A 24,234-nucleotide genomic window follows, 5' to 3' on the forward strand; every position below is an offset into this window, starting at 1 on the left:
GCACGAAATGAGGCCTGGGTATGGGCTGTAAAGCGCTGGGGGATGCCCTGGGGAGAGAGGTGCTGTGCTGAGTAACTATTACTAATAATGAATAGCTGCGAGTAAATACAATTAAAGCAAAGCACACGCCACATCGGGCCCATTCCATCCCTGGGGCAAGCCCCCCCCAAGCCAGTTGGCCCGCACATCATCCTGGCTCCCAGGCAGCTGCCCCGGGAACATGGAGTTGATTGACCAGGCAGGCCACGTGGGGCTAACAAGGTTTACACTGCAATTCAGCCTGTGTTAACAGGCACTTAAGGTGACACCACACAAGAGTTAAGTGGCGCAGCAGAGCTGAGAGCGCAGGGACCCCGCCCCCCCCGGGGCCCAGCCGAGCCTGCCCGGTGCCCTTTCGGCCATAAATCCAAGGTGGACATTGCCGCTTTGCTGACAGGAGCCGGCTAAGATTTCCCTTCTCTGCAAACCCAACATCTGTCAGACCACCGCTCCCCACCCCCCCAATCCCAGCAGCTCCCCCAGCCAGCAGCTGCGCTTAGACGGGGATACTGGGGGCGGGAGCAACCAAGCCCCGATGCTGGGGAAAGCCAGTTCTGCCCAGGTAGGCAGAAAAGGGGACTGCCCTGATCCAGGGCAGCTCTCGAGTGATCCCTCATTAGCTACCTGCAGTTCCTTTATAGCTAGGGCCCTACCACATTCACCGTCCATTTGGGTCAATTTCACAGTCACAGGATTTTAAAAAGCGTAAATTTCATGATTTCAGCCATTTAAATCTGAAATGTCACCGTGTTGTCAGTGTAGGGGTCCTGACCCAAAAAGGAGTTGGCGGTAGGGGGTTGCAAGGATACTGTGTGTGTGTGTGGGGGGGGGGGGGGTTGCGGTACTGCTACCCTTATTTCTGCGCTGCTGCTCACAGCGGCCCTGCCTTCAGAGCTGGGCAGCTGGAGAGCGGCGGCTGCTGGCTGGGAGCCCAGTTCTGAAGGCAGAGCCGCTGCCAACAGCAGCGCAGAAGTCAGGCTAGCCTGGTCTGGTATCGCCACCCTGACTTCTGCACTCCTGCCTGCACAGCTGGGCCCTCGGCCAGCAGCCGCCACTCTCCAGCCGCCCCGCTCTGAAGGCAGCAGTGCAGAAGGGTGGCATGGTACGGTAGAAGTAAGGGTGGCAATACCGTGACCCCCTAAAACAACTTTGCAACTCCCCAGCAAATCCCTTTTGGGTCAGGACCCCCAGTTTGAGAAACGCTGGTCTCTCCCCCGAAATCTGTATACCCCACAGAAATCCAGATTTCATAGAGGGAGACCAGATTTCACAGTCTGTGACGCGTTTTTCACGGCTGTGAATTTGGTAGAGCCCTATTTATAGATCTTTACAGCCCTGGAACTGGAATCTGTTACTTTAAGGACAACTCCCCCCTACACCCACATGCTCCCAGTGCACAAATGCTGGCTTGTTATTGTAGGGTTGCTGGTGAACGCTGGGCAGCACATTGGCTTGTTAGGATCGTTCCCGTGCATGGGGCTGCCCACTCTAGTCCGTTATCGTGAGGCTGCTCCGGAGCTCTGGATTGGGGGGGGGGTTGGGTTTCTTAAGGAAAACAAACCCACCAACCCTAGTAAAGGGGACATGATCTTTGCGAAACGGCACCAGAAAGACAAAAGGCAGGTGAGGTGTCAGGGCCCCCTAGCCCCAGGGGCAGCTCCAGGCACCAGCGCAGCAAGCGCGTGCCTGGGGCGGCAAGCCATGGGGGGCAGCGTGCCGGTCGCCGTGAGGGCGGCATCAGCCTGCCTTCGGTGGCACGCCTGTGGGAGGTCCACCGGTCCCGCGGCTTTGGTGGCAATTCGGCGGCAGGTACGCTGAAGGCGCGGGACCGGCAGATCACCTGCAGAAACGTAGCCGAATCCGCGTGACCGGCGGACTGCCCGCAGGCGTGCCACCGAAGGCCGCCTGACTGCCGTGCTTGTGGCGGCAAAAAACATAGAGCCGCCCCTGCCTAGCCCCGACTCTGCTTGCAATCGCCTGGACAAGCACGAAGTGCATACCCCCAGAAATGGATGTGGGTCTCTGGATTTCTGGGTGCGCCATCGATCGGCTCTAGGAATGATCTGGGGACAGGTCTCTGGCTGTGCACTACGGGGGTCAGACTAGACGATCACAGTGGTCCCTTCTGGCCTGGGAATCCATGAATCGGTTATCTGCTGCAGGTTGGGACTTCAGTGCTCCGGCAGAGCTGGGGGAAGCTGGACCTGGGGACAGCAAGGGACTGCGGGTCGAGACTGAGGGGCACCGGCAGGGCTGTGGGGCAGGAAGGGGTAGAACCCAGGGCTGGGGCAGCAGGGGCCTGTGGGTTGAGACTGAGGGGCACCAGCAGAGCTGGAGGATGGAGGGAGTCCGGGGATGGGATTGCATAAGGGCTGCAGGTCTGGATTGGAGGCACTGGTAGAGCTGTGTACGGAGCGATTCCTTCCTCCCCAGATACCGGGAGGGGCTGTGCACCCACTGCAGTCGTCCCGTGCATAAGAACGGCCGTACTGGGTCAGACCAAGGGTCCATCCAGCCCATTATCCTGTCTTCCAACAGTGGCCAATGCCAGGTGCCCCAGAGGGAGTGAACCTAACAGGTAATCCTCAAGTGATCTCTCTCCTGCCGTCCATCTCCACCCTCTGACAAACAGAGGCTAGGGACACCATTCCTTACCCATCCTGGCTAACAGCCATTAATGGACTTAACCTCCATGAATTTATCCAGTTCTCTTTTAAACGCTGTTATAGTCCTCGCCTTCACAACCTCCTCAGGCAAGGAGTTCCACAAGTTGTCTGTGCACTGTGTGAAGAAGAACTTCCTTATATTTATTTTAAACCTGCTGCCCATTAATTTCATTTGGTGGCCCCTAGCTCTTATATTATGGGAACAAGTAAATAACTTTTCCTTCTTCACTTTCTCCACACCACTCATGATTTTATAGACCTCTATCATATCCCCCCTTCGTCTCCTCTTTTCCAAGCTGAAAAGTCCTAGCCTCTTTAATCTCTCCTCATATGGGACCTGTTCCAAGCTCCTAATCATTTTACTTGCCCTTCTCAGAACCTTTTCTAATGCCAATATATCTTTTTTGAGATGAGGAGACCACATCTGTACGCAGTATTCAAGCTGTGGGCGTACCACGGATTTATACAAGGGCAATAAGATATAGGGACGGAGAGCAGGTGTATGCCAAGGACTTGCACTGATACGGGCCAGCACACACTGACCAGGGAGAATGGGAATGTGCCCCAGGCTCCCCCGCACAGCACTGCCAGCTACCTTGGGGCAGCCTTCTGCCCTGCGAGCAGGTTATTACCGGGGGTGAGGGCTCCCCTCTGAACAGGCCAGGCGGTGTCCCCCCTTCCTGGCTGCTGTGCAATATAAGGGGGGCAGGAATTGCTCACTTAGGCCTGCCTTTGCCGGGCTCCCTGTCCAGCCCGCCCTCAGGTGGCCGGGGATTTCCCAGCACAGGCCTTGGGGCTTGTCCCAGCTGCCCGCTCTGATTCTGTATGAATCCAGGAGGGGGGGGTTGGTTTCCAAGGCCCCTCTTTTGCTATCAAGTGAACAAGAGCAAAGAGGGGGAACCCCAGCTCACCTAGGCAAGGCAGCTGGCTGGCTGGGGTGGAGGGAGATCGATGGGATGCACAGACAAATGGAACCATGCCCTAGGAGCGAGAAGCAACCAAATGCCCAGTTGTTTCACCAGGGTGCTGGTTTTTCCTTGACACCCTTTGGACACCCGAGAGTAACGGGCCCAGGTGGGGTTCTCCGGGTTGGGTCTGTTAGAAAATGCAAACACGAGCAGGAGGCTGGGATGAGGGGACAGGACGGATGGCTCAGTTGCAGCTTGGCTGCAACCAGGGAAGGTTGTAGGTGGCCAACCATGCGGTACACACACAGCATGGCAAGCTCCACAGCCGGGAGCTGCCCCCGCGGATTGGATTTATCCTTCCCTGGGCCTAGGAATCACCACCCCCCACGTGGCAGGTCTGCAGAGGGTGCAGAGAAGAGCCACCCCAATCATCCAAGGGCTGGAGGAAATGCCTGCGTGCGCCGGATGTAAGGGGCTCCCGCCGTTTTGCTCATCAGGGAGGAGCGGGAGAGGTGACTCAGTCGCACTGTGTGAGAACCGTCCCGGGGAGCAAAGGCCAGGCGCTAACGGGCTCTCCCGGCTAGCGGAGAAAGGCAGGACGAGAGCCGCCGCTAGACGCTGAAGCCAGACCCATATGAGTGAGAAATGCAGCACAGAGGGTGATCGAGCTCTGGAACAAACGCCCAAGGGATGCAGCGGAGTCTCCATCTCTCGGTGGCTTCAAACCCAGCGTGGAAGAGATGCTTCGTTCCTGGGTTCAGAGCAGGAGCAGCCGGGTGACGGTCTCGGCCCCGGGCTACCGAGGAGGTCAGACTAGAGGGGAGGATGGTCACTTCTGGCCTCACACTCGATCTCTCTATCAAACAGGCAGGCATCTCCTTTGTGCTGTTCGATCCTTCGCCGCCACGACCCTTTGGAGGAAGGGGTGGGAGTGGCATTTCCCCACTGGCCTGGCGCGGATGGCTGGCTGGCTGGCTGGCTGACTGACACACACACACACACACACACACACACACACACACACACACACACACACACACCAATTACTGCCATGAAGGGGGTGACGCTCAGGGCCCCGGGGCAGTGGGTTTTATGACAGGGATCCGCAGGCTGCCTGTGCGCTGGCCCCAAGGACCTGCCCAGCCCGGCCTGCTGATTCTATACGGGGCTTGGCCTTTCATTATTAAGCCAATTACTGGATTAGCCCAGGCCCTGCCTGAGGGAGGTTGCGGGGGGGGGGGGGGGGGGAGGGGGGAAGGGTAAGGAAACTGCCCCCCCTTGCAAAAGACTCCAGTGACAGCCACTGACCTGGCAGCAGCTGGGGGGACAGGCCAAGGGGATAGAGGAGGCGGGGGCGGCCCAGATTTTCAGGGTATCAGTTGCCCCAGCACGGCTTTGCTCCTGCCACAGGCTGAGCACAGCTGCTCCTGGGACCAAGGTCTTGCTTCGGCCTGGCTCACCCACAACGCTGCACCTCATGTTAGTCTCAGAACCTTTTCAACGGCCCTTAATGGTCTTCTCCAAGCCCAGGAGCCCTCGCTCCCCAGTGCGCAGCCCATTCCCATGGCCCAGACACCAGCTGCAAACTACTTCCTCCTCCGCCGCTTTCCCCACCCCACCAGCGGGTGCCCCCACCCAGCCCAGCCTCCCAAGTCCTCCTGCCTGCTGTGTTCAAAGCACACACATGGAGAAATTAAATCAAAAGCCTTGAATCCTCTTGCTGGAAGGCTGCAACCTAGCCTGACTTTATTTCTTAGAATCCAGAGCCCTAACCCCAAAACTACCCAAATCAGAGAGAGACAAAGCAGGCTGCTCCCTTGTGCCATTTGGCCTAACTCACCCCCCCTTGTTCTAGGTTGGTTCTTTCCAGACTGACTTTGTTCACATGCTTCCCTGTTAGCCCCCCAAGCAGGACAAGGAACCCCCCCCCACACACACACACCATACACACACAAAGCGATCACCTGCAATTCCAACACAGTCCTCAGCATCCCACGTTGAATGGCCAACGGGGCATGGAGAGTGCCATTGACAGCACAGGATGACAGGACCTGCTAGCTCCGAGCACACACCTCCCACGCAGGAGGGCAGAGGTCAGGGCTGAAAACTTGCCCCCTGCCCCACCCATTCTGGGCAGGCATTTATTGCCCCGACCAAGCAAGCGCCAAGAGGATCAGATGTTGGGGGAGGAGAAAGGAAGCCCCTGGCCTGAGGCTGCCAACGAAGGGGCTGAATTGTTACCGGAAAGACCCAGAGCAGCATCAGGGTCACGCGGGCCGGGCTCTGCCCCGCGGCTGGCTCCCTGCCGATGCGGGAAGGCCCCGAAGAGCGAGGAGGAGAACCCAGAGCAGATCCCAGCTTGCCACTGCCAACGAGAGGGCCCATTGGTGCAAGGGCTGCCGGCTGCTCTGGGGGCTGGACCCAGATGGAGCCCATCAGCCCATTCCACGTGGGCCCCCGGATAGTGGTCAGATGGCACCCCGGGCGTCCTGGTTGCCAGCCCCCTGTTCTAAGCACTGGGCCTTCGATCGGGAGCTCAGTTCCCCCCCCACCGCAGTCACCCTGTCACTCATCGGATGCGCTATGTCCCTGCTCACCCGAGCTGGCTTGATCCCAATTTCCGCCGGCAGCTCCCCTGGGAAATCGTCCCCGCCTGCTCTTCGAGAGCAAGCCAGGCAGACAGAGAGCTCATCTCAGAAACCTCGCCCCGGTGTCGGGAAATTGCTTCCCTCCCCCCAGCCCCCGGATGAGTTTATCCCTAACTTTCACTTCCCCCAGCCCTCCGGCCCGACTCCTCCACGCCGCCGGAGCTTCACTCCCACACAGGCCTCTGTTCTTCACACCCTTGATTGCTTCTTACACTTCCTCCTTCACCTTCATGCCCGCTGCTCCCCCCCCCCCCCCCCCGTGCTGCTCTCTGGCTCCCCCGGATTTAGTTACAGCAGCACAGACGCAGGGTTGTATCTGCAGCTGGATGGGCTCGCGGGGCTGAGCAGCGAGGGGCGCTCAGTGCCTCGGCGTGGCAGTAGGGGGCGCTGTGCGGCAGGGGGCAGGCGCTGGGTGGGAGTCAGAGGCTCCCAAAATCCCACGGGAGGTGTCATTGCTGCTGATTCCCATCCCTGAGTCGTGCACCCCCCCCCCCCACGCAGCTGCACCCACATGTGTGCACAAAGGCACATACACGCATGCACCCCGCACACGGACACACACCGCCCCCCCCCAGAAACACACATGCATGTACACACGCATGTGTGTGCACCTACCAAGACACACACCCACGCCCCCCCAGGGCCGGGGCTCTGTTTGTTTACCGGAGCCGCGCTGATCGCCCGCAGGCTGCCGGCACATTCTTGGCCGGACACCAGACAACGCTGCACAAAGCGGCTGGGCGTAGGAGCTGCCCTTAAAAGCTGCTTAGCAGCCCCCAGGGCTGGCCTGGCCAGTGGATTAATGCACTGACCTTTCACTCCCCAGACCTGATCTCTGCTCCCAGCCTCAGCCCTGGGCAGCCCTTCCCCCTCCCCCCCACAGCCATGCTCCATGACAGGTGGCCCCCACCCAGCTTCCTCCTCCGCAGAGGGGAATAACCCTCCCAGCGGGGCCTGGCAAGGAGATTTTCCAGCTTAGATTGAGAAATCGCCAGGCAGCCATGGGAGGAAACAACAGTGACCCCCCCCACCCCTCCCAGCCCGTTCCCCCTCCCCCAGAGCTGGAATGCAACCAGAGACCCTTTAATTATGTACCAAGAGGCCTCCAGTTGTTGACTGATGCACCTGGATTGAAGGTGCAATATAGGATGGGGGGAGGAGTCTCCGGGGTCAGCCACACCCGGGGCTCTTTGCACTGGAAGCACCAGCCTTCGCCCTGACCTGCCCCAGACGGGTCTCCCTTTCTCCCTGTTCTTTAGTAAGGCAGCTGCTGGGATGAAGCTGGTGCAGCTTAAAAAAAAATAACCAGGCTTAGAGGGAAAGTGAAGCCAGCCATAAAACATATATACACACACACACACACACACACACACAACAAATGGACAAAGGGGGAAGCTGATAGCACTGAATATAAATTCGAAGCTACTAACTGAAAAATTGATAAGGGAAGCCAAGGGACACAAGGAGGAAGCTATGGCCAGCAGAGTTAAGGACAATTGGGGCTTGTCTACACTACAGGTTATGTCAATATCACTTATGTCACTCAGGAGTGTGAATAAGCCACTCCCCTGAGCAACGTAAGTTACACTGACCCCAGTGCTAGTGTGGACAGCGCTATGTCGGCAGGAGAGCGAGGGGTCATGGTGGAGAATCAATCAGCTGACCATGAGCTACCAGAGCGACGCTGTAGCCAAAAGAGTTAACCCGATACTTGGATGCATCAGCAGGGGAATCTCGAGTAGGAGCAGAGAGTTTATTTTACCTCCATATTTAGCATTGGTGCGACTGCTGCTGGGATCCTGTGCCCAGGTCTGGTGCCCAATATTCCAGAAGGATGTTGATACATTGGAGAGGGGTCAGAGACGAGCCATGAGAATGATCAAAGGACTGGAAAACCTGCCTTAGAGTGAGAGACTCACAGAGCTGAATCTATTTAGCTTGACAAAGAGAAGGTTAAAAGTACCAGTCTACAAGTACCGACATGGGGAACAGAAACTGGATCATAGAGGGCTCTCCAATCTAGCAGACAAAGATAGAACAAGACTCAGTGGCTGGAAACTGAACCTAGACACATTCAGACTGGAAATGTTTTTAATAGGGAGGGTTGTTAGCCACTGGAACAACTGACCGAGGGGTGCGGTGGATTCTCCATCACCAGCAATTTTTAACCCAAGTTTGGCTGTTTTCTAGAGGACAGACTGCAGTTCAGACACCGCTACTGGCCTGGAAGCAGGAATTTCCTCAGGGTCGTCCTTTGGCCTGCACTCTACAGGGGGTCAGAAGACCCGAGAAGGATCCCAGTGGATCTTGTGACCAGTGGCACGCAGCCTGTGGGTGCAAGGCATACACTGCATGCCCCACACACCCGGCCAGCTGTGTGCTGTCCAAGTGGCAGCCTCCCTCTGACCCCATGGAGGACGCCGGGGTGACCTCACACGCCCTTCTCTGCCAGCTCTGTAGCTGTCCCATAAACCCCTGGGAGACGCCAAGGTACTGGCTGTCTTGGGCACCCAGACGGCTCCTCTCTGAGCCCTGCACAGTCATTCCTGTATTTATCCTCACAAGACCCCAGTGAGGCAGGGCCGTGCTACGAACCCCATTGCACAGACAGGGAGCGGACGCATGGGAAGGCAAAGGGACTTTCCCAAGGTCACACAGGAAGTCTATGGCAGAGCGGGGAACTGAACCCCTGCTGGTACACTAGCCACTGCCCCGTCCTTCCTCTCCAGATGCTGCCTGGGCAGGGGACACGCGTGCACCTGAGCCCTGCAGACCTGCGCCAGGCAGCTTTCTGGTGCGAGAGTCCCAGCTGGCACTGGGAAAAGTTCAACAGGCCAATGCCTAGAGGAGCCCTTGCAGCCTGGATCCTGTCCCCAACCTCTCAGGGGTCATTGGGCATGCCCAGGCATTGGAGAGGGGTGCATGAGCATGCCCAGGCGTTGGAGTGCAGGCCCAAGGGTGGGCAAGCGCGAAGGTGCAGGAGCTCCGGTGCGTGGGTGTGCACACCTGCAGGGGGCGAAGGGGTGTAACCAGGAGCAGGCAGGTGATCGATCCTGGAGCTTCTCCTGGAGGGTCCCCTCTGGATCTGAAGGCGGCGGTGGCGGCAGCTGGGTGGAATGTGCAGACCACACACTCTGCAGAGGCGAGAGCTGCGGCACTAAATCCAGGGCAAAGATTGCAGGGCAGCCAGAACTCCCCTCTCCCTCCTCCGGGCTTGGTCTGAACATGTTCTAGCACAAAGCAGGGCCTTAACTGGCCGGTGGGAAGGGGGAAGCATGGTCAGGTGTGTGTGGGGGTCACTGTCAGACAGCCCTTCCCCTGCCCACCAAAACCAAAGCCACTCCATTACAAATCCCTACTTAAAGCCAGCAGCAGCATCTCCCTACGAAGCAAATTACAGGGCGATCCAGATATTCCGACCACCCCCAGCGCCACCCTTTCCCCTGCCTTTCCCCCATTTCCCCGAGACTCGCGTCTGAGCACTTGGCCGGGATCCCACTGGCAGGTCGCTGCCTTTGGGGAGTGCAAGACTAAAATCCAAAGCTGCTCCTCTGCAAGCCCGATTCTCAGGTGTTTCCTCCCACCCGCAGCTTCCTCCAAAAGTCTCTTCTGCTTGAAACCTGACCTGTGTACACCTTTCTTGTGAAAGAGCCAAGACCCTGCCCTTTGTGGAAGAGCTGCAGCTCGCTTCCAGAAAGCTCTTTGTGCTCGTCTGTAACGTCAATCTCAACAAGAAATTCACCTTTGATTCCAGCTCAGGGCTGAGGAGCTCGCAGTTATTCCTAATCAGGGCAGATGAATTATATGTTATGAGCTTATGACTTTGATTTCTCCATAGCCTCTATAAACTTCAAAGATCTAGGGCCCCAGGCATGAGACTGTTAGCCAGTCACCTCAGCCAGCTCATGTTGGTTCAGGAAGTTTACAGGCTCCAATGCAGGGTTTGTAAACTTTGTCAGCCAAACTCCTGGGAGTCCCAGGCGGTGATGAACTCCACCTGTGGCTTATTTGACCAGAATGTTGCACTGATCTGTGTTTTATTCAACACCGCGAGCTGTCTCTGCAGCACTGCTAGAATTAGAGCAAAATACAATTGCGCTAATTTAAAAGGCAAATAAAACTCTGTTTTCTTGTCTCATTGTATTTTTAAAAATACTTCCTAAAACTAAGGAAATTCCTGGACCAAAAACTTTGTTCAGAGAATGAAACAGCTAACAATGACATTAAAAGCATGTTGTGGTTACTCCAAAAAGAAGCGTGAAAGGCTGGAAATCCAAAGCGAAGGCAACGGTAAAATTTCCCCCCACCCCCAAATCATGGAGTTCATATAATGAACTTCTAAACAACCTTAACTCTGACCCTGTTTTCTACAATGATCCTTTAACTATTCACCAGCAACCCTGTACACTCAGCCAGAATGTACCGAAGCCATAATGACTCATCTTCACTTCCAATATGAACCACCCTTGACTCAAACTGTAAATAAAGCTACAAAGAACCAGAGCAACGGGAATTATCTCAGGACTAGAGTGACAGGATTTTGGTTTCAGTTTATGCTGGCAACAACATCAACTCTCATACACCCCATCACATAAAGGGAACCAACTCTTCCACTGACCTTCCTCCAGTTCAACTACCCACAAACAGCAAAACTCCCAACATCTCATCCCTTAATCTGCTGTACACGCAGCCCAGAAACAACCATTTCAGAGCTGACATTGCCCTACAAGTCGCCAACGTATCCTTCCAGCAGTATAAATAGATGACATATAGGGCCCTACCAAATTCACGGTCCATTTTGGTCAATTTCCTGGTCACAGGATTTTTAAAACTGTAAATTTCATGATTTCAGCTATTTAAAACTGAAATTTTGTTGTAGGGATCCTGACCCAAAAAGAAGTTGGGGGAGGGTCTCAAGGTTATTGGGGGGGGGGGTCATGGTACTGCTACCCTTTCTTCTGCGCAGCTGCTGGCGGCGGCCCTGCCTCCAGAGCTGGGCAGCTGGAGAGCAGCGGCTGCTGGCTGGGAGCCCAGCTCTGAAGGCAGAGTCACCACCAGCAGCAGCGCAGAAGTAAGGCTGGCCTGGTCTGGTATCGCCACCCTGACTTCTGCACTCCTGCCTGTACAGCTGGGCCCTTGGCCAGCAGCCGCCGCTCTCTGGCTGCCCCGCTCTGAAGGCAGCACAGAAGTAAGGGTGGCAATACTGCAACCCCCTAAAATAACCTTGCGACCCTCCTGCAACTCTCTTTCAGATCAGGACCCCCAGTTTGAGAAACGCTGGTCTCCCCCGTGAAATCTGTATAGGATAGGGTAAAAGCCCACAAAAGACCAGATTCCACGGTCCATGCCATGTTTTTCATGGCCAAGAATTTGGTGGGGCCCTATACACACACACACACATTGGAATACCTAGCACATTTGTAATATTGTTTACCATCCAATGCAAATATCGCACAATAAGACACACAGATGGTGAACAGGGATCAGACTGGAGGCTGTTTGTGGAACCTTCATAAATTTTTTCATTTCAGGGCTTTTTTTTTTTTTAATAATCATGATACTCTAATGTTTTAATTGGATTGCTATCACCAATATTCCCTGTATTTTACTTAAACTTGTCTGGGGTTGTTTGTAAGGGGCTGTGGGAGCCTCAAACGAATTTTGCAACAGCAAACATTGTTATGCATTTCAAATAGTGGCTGGCTATAAAATGACCTTTATATTCAGCTTGTACCCATTATATCATTGCTTCGATAAGAGAGTCACCTCTGGATTTCAGAGTCAATAAAGCAGAGAGACTGCGAAAAGGACGGAACACAAACAAAATAAGTGGCATAATCAAAGTAAGTGACTAATGCTGCCACTCTAGCAATAAATCTTGACAGCACCCACCCACCCCCCATGGGAAGCATGGTCTAATGGTTAACACATTGAATGGTTGTCAGATCTGAGACGGGGGCCCCTCTGCCACTGATTCATTGCATGACCAGTCCTAGGGCAAGTCAGAGCAACACCATAAATGTGAAAAGCATATATGTGTCTTTACCTACATCACAAACGGTGCCTTAGATTAGAACACATGCAGGAATTTTTGTTGTGGATAGGAACTGGGTATTTAAATGGCTCCTCTAATGGCGCTCCCTGGGTTCTCGGTTCCACCACTGTATCTAGGCCGTGCGTACGGTATACAGCTAGTAAACACAGTTCTTAGAGCCCACCAGACCCACATGGCTCCTTCATATCATGTTTGTCGTGTAAAGAGAAAAAGACAACTCTGGAAATCCAACACCCCTCCCTTCAGTTTCCTGTTTGCCTTTCTCTTAGGGACAGTGACATCAACGTGTCAGTTTCACTTCTGTTTACACTCAGTTTCACTTTCTGGTTCTCAGTGTTGTAATGTTTGGGTTTCAAACCCCCCAGGGGAATCCTGCTTCACTTAAAAGGCAGTGATTTCATTCAGGGGGATTTTTTTTTAAATGTCTCTGCTTTTTAAAAAAATGCAAATCAAATGTAAATGTGGGGGCAAATTTAAGATGAGTCCCCTTTGTCTGCCAATTCCACATCACTTACTGCTCTCAAAGGTGGGGTTGCTGGAAAGCCCTGTGTCAGACCAGTGGATGGGCAGTATTATGAAAGTGCAAAGTGCTGGTATTATCCAAAGGATGGCGACAATCAGGAGGAGGGACAAGAGCCAATGGTCTGTAAAACCATACACAAGAAGGGGTCAGCTAACAGCTCCACCACCACCAAAGACAGGAGGGAAGCCCAAGCAGTTTCTGGGGCCATCAGTGCCCCGAGATACACCTTTACCCGCCTCACCCAGTTTCCCTGCATGGGAGGAAATCACAGGATTTTAACAAGAAAAAGGACATTCTATTAAAGCTCCATCCACCCTAAGACCTCCTGCATCAGACGTTTATTTGGGCGATTGGTGTCTCCACCAAGCAGAAACACCGGCACAAAATCCAGGGGGAAGACCCCTGAGAGGGCTTGAACGACTCCGATACAGCACCTCAAACCCAGAGACCCTCATGCTCTGGTCAACCTGCTTTCCAAATTTTAATGGGCCCAATCTTGCCACCCTCACCCGTGTGACTCCCACGGGAGAGTGAGAGACCACCGCAGAGTTTGGATCCGGATTCAGATCCAGATCTGATCTTCAGAGTTCCAGTCCGGATCTAGTATCCTAGCTCAGGGCCATTCTTTAATGGATATCAATGTGCGTAGCCCACCACTGAAATGCAGCCACCTCTGGAGGCCGCCATTTAATGGGACGCAGCGACACGACCCAACAGTTTTGGACAGAAAGTGAGTAATCACAACAACATCTTTCTTTGTTCTGGGGCAGGGGCAGACGCGCTGCAGGGACGGTGCAACGTGGTTTCTGTTCAAAGCCGAATTCTGTAACCCACTTACAATCCATACAGAATCAGAGCAGTTTGAAAACCGGTATGCCCGGTCATGGGACGGGGCAGCATTCGCATGCAAATGAGCTACTTTGATCACCGAGTCCCAAAGATACAGTCCGCCACCTCCAAGAGACTCTTTACAAGAGTGACTATTTTTGTGCACCGGTAGGGAAAAAACAGAGGACAAGACCCACATGGCATTGCCCCCAGGGAGATCAGAACGATCACACTGGGTCAGACCAATGGTCCATCTAGCCTCGTATCCTGGCTCTGACAGTGGCCAGTGCCAGATTCTTCAGAGAGAATGAACAGAACAGGGCAATTTTGAGTGATCCATCCCCAGTCGTCCAGTCCCAGGTTCTGGTAGTCAGAGATCTAGGGACACCCAGAGCATGGGGATGTGTCCCTGATCATCTGGGCTAATAGCCATGGATAGACCTATCCACCAGGAACTTAACTAATTCTTTTTTTTTAACCCAGTTATACTTTTGGCCTTCACAGCCTCCCCTGGCAAGGAGTTCCACAGGTTGACTGTGAATTGTGCGAAGATCTAGTGTCTGGCACCAAGAAAAAGCTCCACTACCTAAACATTGACATGATCACACTTCATTCCAGCATCAGCACCAACACGAGAGCCCAGAAAGAGCTTTGCCATCAGAATCAACCCAGGGAAAGCAAAATGCTGTTGATTTGCTAGAGAAGGGTTCAAACCCCGACCCGCCAACCCCACAGCCCTGAGCTCTGCTGCCGACACTAAAGTAGCAATGCCTTTACGCGCTGCTGCAGTCGTCTCTTATCTTCTTCGCTTATTAACTGAAGTCAATTAGCTCTGCAGATACTCAGCACACCTGAGACTCAGGTCCTAGCCTCTCCTGCTGAGTGCCCAAAAACGTGGGGGTTGGCAATTTGCTCTTGGTCACATAGAAAATCAGCGGCCGAGCTGTGAGCACAACCCAGGCGTCCTGCCCCGAGAGAAGGCAGGTCCTGGGAGGGGAATTAAGTTACTCTGGTAACAGCTGTTAGATTTGATTTCCTTGTAGGATTTTTTTGTTGATTTATTATACACACAATCATCACACCTAGAAACCCCGGCCATGAACCAGAACCCTCGTGTGCTAGGCACTGTACAAACACACTCTCGCCACGCCAGTCTGGGGCAGCGTAAGTGGTCCATGGGCTATTTGATCAGTCAAACTAGCCAGCTTACCTTGTTCCCTTCCCCCCCCCCCCCCCCCCCAACATCCTGCCCCCTTTCTCTCCTCTGTTATTAAAGGGCTGGTGATTCATGGGTGACATTAGCCCTAACACAGCAAGGAACAGTCAGCTATTTTACCAGCACTTAACAACTCCTTTGGGGATAGGGAGGAAACAGAAGAGTGGACGGCGCAGACCTGTGAGGAGCTCAGCAAGTGACCAGCACAGAAAGGAAGGTTAGGCCAGGGGTTGGGGCACTAGATCACCCCTTTCTCTGACACAGACCCCCTCTGTGCCCTTAGACCAGTCACTTACCCTCCCTGGGCTCCAGTTCCCCATGGCTACAATGGGGAGAACAGCACTGCCCTGCCTCCCAGAGGCGTGGGGGATAAATGATTAACGTTTGTGAGGGAGCTTTGATACCATCGTAATAAGAATGACAGCTAGAAAACAGGAACAGCTACATCGGGGAGTCCAGTATCCGGTCTCAGACAGAGCCAGAACCCGCTACTTCAGAGGAAAGTGCAATGAAACCTCATGGAGGTCTCATCCTAATAACTCAAGACTGGAATGACGCAGGAGATTTCATATTCCTTCTAGAACCTTTAGCATGAACTAATATAACTGCGGCTATCCGGGTTATCCGGGGAAGTGTCCACTCCCTTTCTGAATCGTCTTGAAGTTCTTGGCCTCAATAGCATCTGGTGGCAGAGAGTTCCACAGGCTAATTACACCTTGCCTATCGAAGTATTTCCTTTTAACAGTTCTGAATTCCCCCCCTTTTCATTTCATTGAACATCCCCTTGTTCTTGTGTGGGACAGGGAGAATGGGGGCGCCCAGTATGTCACAGATATTCATCCTGTCCCCACTTATTCATCTCCTTTCTAAGGTAACAACCCCAATCTGCTCCAGCTCTCTTCAGAAGAGAGTATTGGCAGGCCCATGACCAGTCTCGTCATTCTTCTCCAAGCCCCCTCGCATTCTGCCCAATTCGTTTGGAGACGAGGTACCTGTTGCTTCACGTTATATCCAGACGGGGCTGCACCTGGGTTTAGACAAAGGCATTAGAATATTTGCCATATTATTCCTCATCCCGTTCCTTATGCACTCGAACACGCAGCCTACAGCTTTCCCCTTGAGGTTGCCACTTCAAATCCAGCCCAGGCAGTGGCTTGACAATTTGGCGGCTTGATTGCGATGAGCTTGTTGGTTTCAGTCGGTACCTGGCGAACAGGCGCTGACAGCCTCAAAACCACCAACGCAACTGACAAGCCCCTTGGGAGTCTCAGCAGAGGCATCACAGGCTGCAGGGGCCACGGATCCAGCCCTCCCCTCTCGGCCCTGGAAGGTCAGGGGGAGTCGGTTTGTTTCTAAACGTTCATTAACACTTTCCTGAGTCCCTCCTTTATGTACCTGCCAAGGCCTGAGTTCAGGACTCTGCTTTACCTGCACCAATCAGTGACTTTCCCTAAAGCGGAGTAAGGAAGGCAGGATGGCCATCGGGCCTCTTTCCTGCACACAGGAGTTCTGTTCTGGATGCCAAAGGAATGATTCCTATGCCCTGACCCCTCAGTGGCCCACGCCCAGCAGATCTCGTGTAGACCCCCTGGCCTGAGACACTTCTCCATGGCAGCAGCGGTGGTGTTAATCCTCCAGGGCACGAACCAGCTGTGCGGGGCACCAGGCATCACCACAACCATTTGCAGCAGCCTCCCACTGAGGGACACTGAGTCAGGCAAGGCCCAGAAGTTTAACAAGCAGTGAAGGGAGCTTCCACCCAGCTGAACTGGCCTCGCTCGGGGTCATTTTTGCTACAAGTCACGAAAGTCAAAAGCCGAGGGACCGGGAACGTCTCCACTCAGAGCCCAGCTCCTGCAGAGCCTCCACACCCAGCCGATTCTCCCGGACTGCAAGAGACAGGCCGGCCCAGCGGGGAGGCACAGGAAATACTGGCAGGCCGTGCTGCTAGCTGGGAGGATGCTGGAGCTCAGGACCATCCCGTCAGAGGAAGCACACTCAGACCTCCACAGCACAGAGCCGAGAAGAGGATCTTCCTCCCTTGAAGAGCGCCCAACCTCCTGCAAAGAGGGTGGCTCACACCCGGGCTGCCTGACTAAGGCCGTTGAGGGAAAGGGAAGGGGCGGGAGAGATGCCAAGAGGAATTTCTCTCCCATGCCCACAGGAAAAAGAAAGGGACCCTTTATAAACTCAGAAGGATGGAGAGCGCATTCTGGTCCCCACGCTGTGGGTGATCCTCAGAGGATGTGACATCCTCACCACCTGCAGCAGCATTAGGGCTCTTATCTAAGATCATCCGAGCATGGGCATATCCAGAAGACAGGAGACCACATTTTGGTTCAAACATCCAGCAAAAACTAACCCTGCAAACCCAATGCCACAGTGTTTTCAGAGCAGCCCAAACCACCCGAGAAACGCCGCTTTCATCGGAGGTTCCCAAAGCACGGCATTTGTTCCCGTGAACGCCCAGGTACTAGTGCGTGTGTTGGGGGGACAGGAGAGACACAATTCTGTCTGGCTCTACAGGGGTTCCCTCAACTAAATTCCCCCACCATCTAGCCACAGCTTTCAGATTAACCCTCGCCTGCCACGTCACGCTGCAGCTTGAAGCCCTGTTCACGGAGCGACCCAACACTGCAGCCACTTTTGGCATCAAACCTTCTGCTGAGAATGTTGGATTCCTATCTTTAAAGGCAATACGTGAGGGGCAATTCCGGGAGCAAGGCTTTCCTTGTCTGGGAAAATGCACTTACTAGATCTGATGCCAATTTTACAGAGCGTTGTGCTGGGCAGACAGGACAGAGAGAGTCGGGGTGCGTCAGAAATATCCAACGCGGCTCCCATTTCTCATCTGATCTTAAGAATACAGAAGAAAATGTATCAGAAAGAAAGAAAGAAAAAAACTCTTTCATGCAGGGAAGGATTTTATTTGCCAGCCAATAAAGTTTAATTTAATTTAATTTAATCCAATTTAATTTCCTTTTCTATCTATCTAGACAGGCATTTATTCTAGATTCTGTTGAAATCAAGCCCCTCTGGCCCCGTTTCTGTGCTGCATGTGTGTTCAGACATTCCTGGAGGGGGAAGTGCCTGAGCATTAGGATTCAGGGAGGATTTCCCTGAGTGCTTTCTCCACGGAGCCATGTCACACCTCTCGCGCGGACCCCTCTGACCCGGCCAGGCAGCCTCGTTGTGTGTGTAACGTACCCCGCACATACAAGCAGTGCACTTCACTCTACGCAGCACGCCCACCCAAGCCATTCTCTGGGCCCCTCTCTAGAAATACGAGCCCGGATCCAGAAATAGACCCAAGGCCGAGTGCACATGGTGCCTGGGCACGGGCAGATGGGGAACACCGCCTGCTCGCATACCTGACGCATGACAGGTACATGCGGAGACAATCTAGTTCTAGTTTGGCCAGTTCCTGTGTTTGAAACGCCGGCGAACGAGCGAACGATTGCGCAATTCTCAAACAGAAAGGTCAGAGGAGCACCGTTCCCGCGGCTCTGCTAAGCCGATCCTTACTGCCTTGGCAATGATGCTTGGATTTGTAACCATGGTCCACAGACACACTCCCCCCCCCCCCCACCCCCAAACGTGCGACTGCATCACAGATCTCCCCAAACCCACCATCCCTGGTGCGCATCGGATCAGCATTCCAGACCCCTCACCTCTCCAGGGCTCCCCGGGTCGGGACATTTAACAGAACCCTCCTTCACAAACACTAAGTAGTTTAATTTACCATCTCGACAACAGAACCCAAGGATAGACCCTGCCCCCCGCTTCTCGTGTTCATAACATTCCCGCTGCCGTCAGATTCGGGGTCCTGGTGCTCTCCTGGCCCCCTTCCCCTCGCCCCCAAAGCTTGGCTCAAGGCCGGAGGGGCCACAATGCAAAGCGCAGCTGAAGGTTTCCACGGGCTGCCCCGGACAGAGGGTTTTACCGAGCTCAGGGAAAGCAGGCTGGGGTGTCTCGGGTATTTCTTTTTTAAAGAGCTCGGTTCTAGTTTATTTAGGGGCAGGTCTCTGGCCTGCATCATAGGGGAGTTGGGCTAGATGATCGTGGGGTCCCGTCTGGCTTTGGAATCGGTGAATGAGTGTAGGAAACAGCTCGAGATCACGCCAACATCACACACATATAAACTAAAACATGGATCCAAAGTGTTCCCGGGATTCCTGGCCGGGGCCCCCCCATTACACACGCCCCCGTAAGGCGAGGCGTGGGAGCGAGTTCCTCCTTATTCAGTATTTGCCACTTGAGTCCTGCCCCTTGCACAGCTTCCACCAGGCCCTGAGCAACCCAGAGACCCGACCAGAAGCAGGGTGAGCAGCCGGCGGGCGTCGCTACCTCCGACCACAAAACCGCTGCCCACTCAGCGCAGAGAGCCAACACGCGCATTGGCGAGCTGGAAACGCCATCCTTTCCATGTCCGAGACAAAGGGGGCCAGGTTCAATGGAGAACCCCCTGCCCAACGCCCCAGCGCTACCCTGCCCGCAGCGTAACTAGAAACCCCTCCATCACCTCCTGGTCCGCCCCCTTCCGGCGGGAGAGGGACAGCTCTGTTTCCCCACACACAGCGCCTGGAAGCCGGGCCGGTGCCCAGTTCAGCTGCTTCCCGCTGAGCTCCTTTCTCTAAACACTCCAGACGCTGCCTCTCGGCTCGCTGAAAGCTGTCTAGCTACAACCGTGTCCGTCCCTCAGAGCGCGCTGCAGAGAACTCCTGGCCAGGAGCAAATCTGAAGAGCCAAGTACAGCGGGCATCGCTAGTCCCCTCACCTCCCCCGCCCCGGCTGTCAGTTGCCATCCGCCAGGGTCTGTCTAGCAGCCACGCTCCCTTATCTGCCCCCTCCATCTCCTTATCTGCCCCAGCATCTCAAACACACAGCTCAGCTCCCTGCCTGCTAGATAAATAAGGTCAGCTCCGGCCCTGACTCCATTTCCTGTTTCCAGAGGGTGCGTTTCCTCGCTCTTTTCTGCAGGTGAACAGCAAACATGTTGGGAAATCGACCTCTAGGGAAGGGTGGAAGTTCCTTTTGGCCAGCTCCCCGGGGGAGCAGGAGCAGGCCTTGACCCTGCCCTCATCTCTCCTCGCGCCCAGGCCCCGAATCTGCAGCCACCACTCAGGTACGTAATCCTCTGAAATCAACCGCAGTCCGGATTACCCGCACGGGGCTGGCCCTCGACCAAACAGCGCCCTGGGTGAGGAGCATCTTCGGCGCCCCCTCCCTCCAGGGGTTAAACGTTTGAATACTTTATTTTGAATTGCATTCGTAGCCCATGTCACCACTTTGATGCATGATTTGTATGCGTGATTTATCCCTCTCATATAAGATGCTAGTAACAAACAGCACCCCGAGCCTGGCGCCCCCTGAGCCTGGCCCCCACAGGTCACCTGCCCCTAAATCCGGCACTGGCCGCAGGCTCAGGATCTTCCCAGAAATGGGAGCACTCAGAAGAGCTGCGGGTTTGGCCCCAAGGCGAGGGTAACAGAACATCCACTTACAGAAATGTCCTTTGAGGCACAAGTCCCTATATTCCTCCAGAAGTTAACGAGACGAGGCCGTGTGCTGTATTAACCAGTTCCCGCTATCACTGGGCTAGCCGGGCCTTGAGAACAATAGGCCTAGCGACAATTAACCGGGAACAGGACCTTCCTAACTCAAGAGAGCGTGTGCAGTTTTACTGGCGGGATAAACAGAAGGCAGTTTGGGACTGGAGAGATTTGAGAACAGCGCAGAGGAGACCTCTGACCCTGCAAACACTTACTCTGGAGAGGAAGGACTCCTTGGGGAGGAACGACTTATGGGTACCTAGCCCTGCACTTGCTAAAACAGTAGGCATTTTGTCCGCGTTTCCGGGGTTGGAAGCGTCACATCAAGGTCTCCAAAGTGCAAGGTAAAACAGCATGTTGTAATCAGACGATCATGCAAACCACAGCAACAGAGACAGAGCAACAGGGAAACCCACGGGGAAGTCCCTGCAGATTTCGAGGCAGGGAGCAGACAGTTTAGCCAGCGTATTACCCTAGATTCGCCTTCCACCACCAAGCAAGTCACTGAATTTCCTGGTCCCGCCCTCTCCGTTCAAGTCAGTGTAAGGAAGCTTTCCCAGCCATCCCAGAGCCCTCCCCAGATGAGAAAAGACCCCCGTGTGGGTCACGTTAGAGAGACTTCCCTCTGCACAGTGCAGTTTGCCCCCATAGCTTGTGCTCCAACTGGCATCAATGGGGGCCAACTGCAGGGAGCAGGAAACGCTCAGTGGTGGTGGAAGTGGTGGCGTAAGTGGGAGAAGCGATGTTACTCCGGGGGCAGGCTGGAGGGGAGCTTGGGGCAGGGCAGGAGTGGCTGCTGGGGCAGGCACTGGGGCAGGCTGCAGTGCCTATTTGGAGCAGAAGGTCTATGGACATGGTGGAGGGGTATCACCAGGGGGTGGGATGGCTGTTGGGATGGTTACTGGAGTGGGTATTCGGGTGGAGTTGGGGTAGTGATTGGTGAAGGACATTGCAGTGGAGACCCGGGGCAGTTCTCAGGGTGGATCTGGGGGAGACAGGAGTGCTCTGGAGGCAGAATGGGGTGGATATTGGGATAGGGATCTCATGGCCGGTGAAGGATATTGCTGTGGCTAGCAGGATCATTCCTGGGGGTGGGGGATGTGGGAGCAGGAGGGGGGATCTCACAGTCGATACTGGGGCAGTTCTTGGGGCGGGTGAGTACTGGGGCAGACTGGGGGATATGTGGAAAGCTATTGGGCCAGAGGGTATTGGGAGGGGTGGGGAGTACTGGGACAGGGTGAGGGCATCGAGGCAGGCTGGGAGATATGTGGATAGCTATTGGCGTGGGGATACTGGGATGGGATGAGGCTGGGGGTTACTGGTGGGATCCCCATTGGGTGGATAGTTATGGGGCAGGGTGAGGATAGCTATTGGAGTGGTGGATACTGGGAGATGAGGCCATGGAGTTACTAGTGGAATACCTGTCGGGATGGGGGACCCCGGGGCAGGAGGGAAATATGGGGGCAGCTCTCGGGGTCAGGATACTGGAGGGTGAGGCCCAGGGCCTTGATACGGGACAGCTGTCGGGGTGGCTCTCTGGGGAGCGGCGGGGCTGGCCCGGGGGAACCTGGGGGCGCTGGCTCTTACCTGCTTGAACTGCTCCTCGTAGGTCCACTCGTGGTGCTGGGGCGGCGGCTGGCGCGGCGGGGAGAGCGAGCGGGCGGGCTCCGGGCGCTGCTGCGGGGCGCTGGGGGAGCGCGGCGGGTACCGGGCCGCCCCCGCCTCTTCCTCCAGGTCCTCCTCCTCGCCGTGCTCCTGGGCGCCGGGGCCCGGCGGGGACCCCCCCAGGCGGCCGCGAGGGGCCAGCCCGCAGCGCACCGCCGCCTGGTACTGCTGGAGGGCCAGCGCCTGCTGCTGGATGCGGCTCCCCACCGCGGAGCGCAGCTGCCCCGGGCCGGGCTCCGCCTGCCCCCGCCGCAGCTTCTCCTCCACCCGGGCCAGCCGCGCCGCCTGCTGCCGCTGCAGATTCTCCATCACCGCCTCCAGCCGGTGCCCCCCGCCGCCCGGGCCCGGCAGGGCAGCGCCGCGCCCCGGGGAGCCGCCGCCGGCGCCCGGCACCAGCAGGGGCAGCGACCCCGGGGAGGAGAAGGCAGCCTGCGGGGGAGACACAAGGAGAGTGGGGGGTGGGGGTGAGTGTCCGGCCGAGAGAAGAGGGGGTGCGAGGGAGGGGGGAAGGGGAGGGGGGAAGGGGAAGGGGGAAGAGGGGGATGAGGGCGAAGGAGGGAAGGAGGAAGAGGGGGATGAGGAGGAAGAGGGGGAGGAAGGAGGAAGAGGGGGCAGAGAAGGGCGCGGGGAGCGGCTGAGGCAGAGGGGAGGAAGCCCAGGACGGAGGAGGCGGACGGGGGAGAAGGGAGCGGGGCGGAGAGGGGGCAGGAGGGCTCGGGGGAGGCCGGAGGGCGCAGAGCCGGGCAGGGAGAAGTCCCAGAGCGCGTCGTCCCCTCGCTCCCACCCGGACTAACTCGGGACGCGGGGGCGCGTCTCGCTCAACTTTGGCCGCTGCCCGGCTCTGCTCCAGCGCCGGGCCCCCCCAGCCCAACCCCCTGCCCCGGGAAGCGGCTCCTCTGCCCCAGCGGAAAGTTTGCAGCCCGGAGCCGGGCTCCAGCGGGGAGATTCCCCGAACCCCCCCCCCGCGGATGGGCCAGGGAGGAAGGGGAGGGGGAGACGGACGCAGGAAAGGGAGCTTCAGAGCAGGGAGAATTTAGACGGGGGGCGGGATTGGGGCGTGGGGGGTCCCCACAAGCCCCCCGGCTCCAGTGCAGGAGGTCTGGGAGAATCCCCGTTCCGGCCAGACCCACCCCCTGGTGCAATCCACGTGCGAGCCCCGGTAGAGCCCCCTCGCTCGGCTCGTTATTAAATATCAAACTCGGCGGGGGGGCGCTGGCTGGGAAGTTGCGGGACGTTTGACTTGATGCCGTTTCCACCCCCGCCCCCGAGTCCCCTTCCACCCCCCACCAAGCCAAAAACCCAACAACAACTCAAAGAAACCAAACAACAGCTGCAACCCCATTAACCCCCCCCCCCCCCCCCGCCGCCGCCCGCGAGCCGAAGGTAATTTCTCTTAAAGGCATTAGAAAACATACAAGTTTCTTTTTTAAAAATTGCTTACCAAAGCAGATTTCGTGTTTTCCACCATGCTTCCTTCTCTCCCACTGACTGGCTGCCCAGGGGAGCTGCTGGTGGTGGTGGTGGTGGGGGGTTGGATAAATATATATTTAAAAAACAATCGGATCTGTGGCTGTATTTTTATTCCTCTGGTGCGCTGGGCCCCGGTCCCAGCATGGAGAAGATTGTTACAAATATTTCTTTTATTCTGCAGCTTGTTGAAGCAATGAGGGGGTTGGGGTGGGGCTTTTTCCCCCTTTTTTTTTTTTTTTTTTTTGCAACAAGTGGCAGGCAGAGGCGGCGTGACCCCTTCCACCGAGAGATCAGCCCTCTCTGCTCCCCATTTGCTAACAACACGTCAGGGGAATGATAAATAGAGAGGGCAGGGTTTGCTGACAGCCAAAGGGGGAAAATGCTGTAATACTTCCCCAGCAGGGAGATCACACAGGAGGATAAATACTGCACAGTGATCAGTGCATTTCTAACCTACTTCTGGGCATTGCTCTGTGTGTGAGGGGGAGATCTTTCCAATCTGCGGAGAGGGGCTCAAATCAGTGCATTTCTAACCTAGGGCTCTGACATGTGGGTGCAATCACACCTGTGCATTTTCAGCCTAGTGCTGTGTGTTTGTAACAGGGTTCACGCCGGTGCATTTACAAGGAGTGTACTGACTCTGTGTATGTGTGTGTGTGTGATC

The 24,234-nt window shown here is 55.6% G+C and overlaps 1 protein-coding gene across 1 annotated transcript in view; it reads right to left on the reverse strand.

The window, feature by feature from the left end:
• Positions 1–23,568, reverse strand: part of ARID3C (AT-rich interaction domain 3C) — a 120,373-nt gene extending 96,805 nt beyond the window's left edge. The window contains exons 1-2 of the mRNA XM_065406798.1: positions 23,542–23,568; positions 22,023–22,529 (exon numbers count right to left, since the gene is read on the reverse strand). Coding sequence (XP_065262870.1) covers positions 22,023–22,529; positions 23,542–23,568 — 534 coding nt within the window. The remainder of the gene's footprint in view (positions 1–22,022; positions 22,530–23,541) is intronic.
• Positions 23,569–24,234: the final 666 nt, after the last annotated feature.

Source organism: Emys orbicularis, chromosome 6, assembly GCF_028017835.1.
Source record: "Emys orbicularis isolate rEmyOrb1 chromosome 6, rEmyOrb1.hap1, whole genome shotgun sequence".
Lineage (NCBI taxonomy): Eukaryota > Metazoa > Chordata > Testudines > Emydidae > Emys > Emys orbicularis.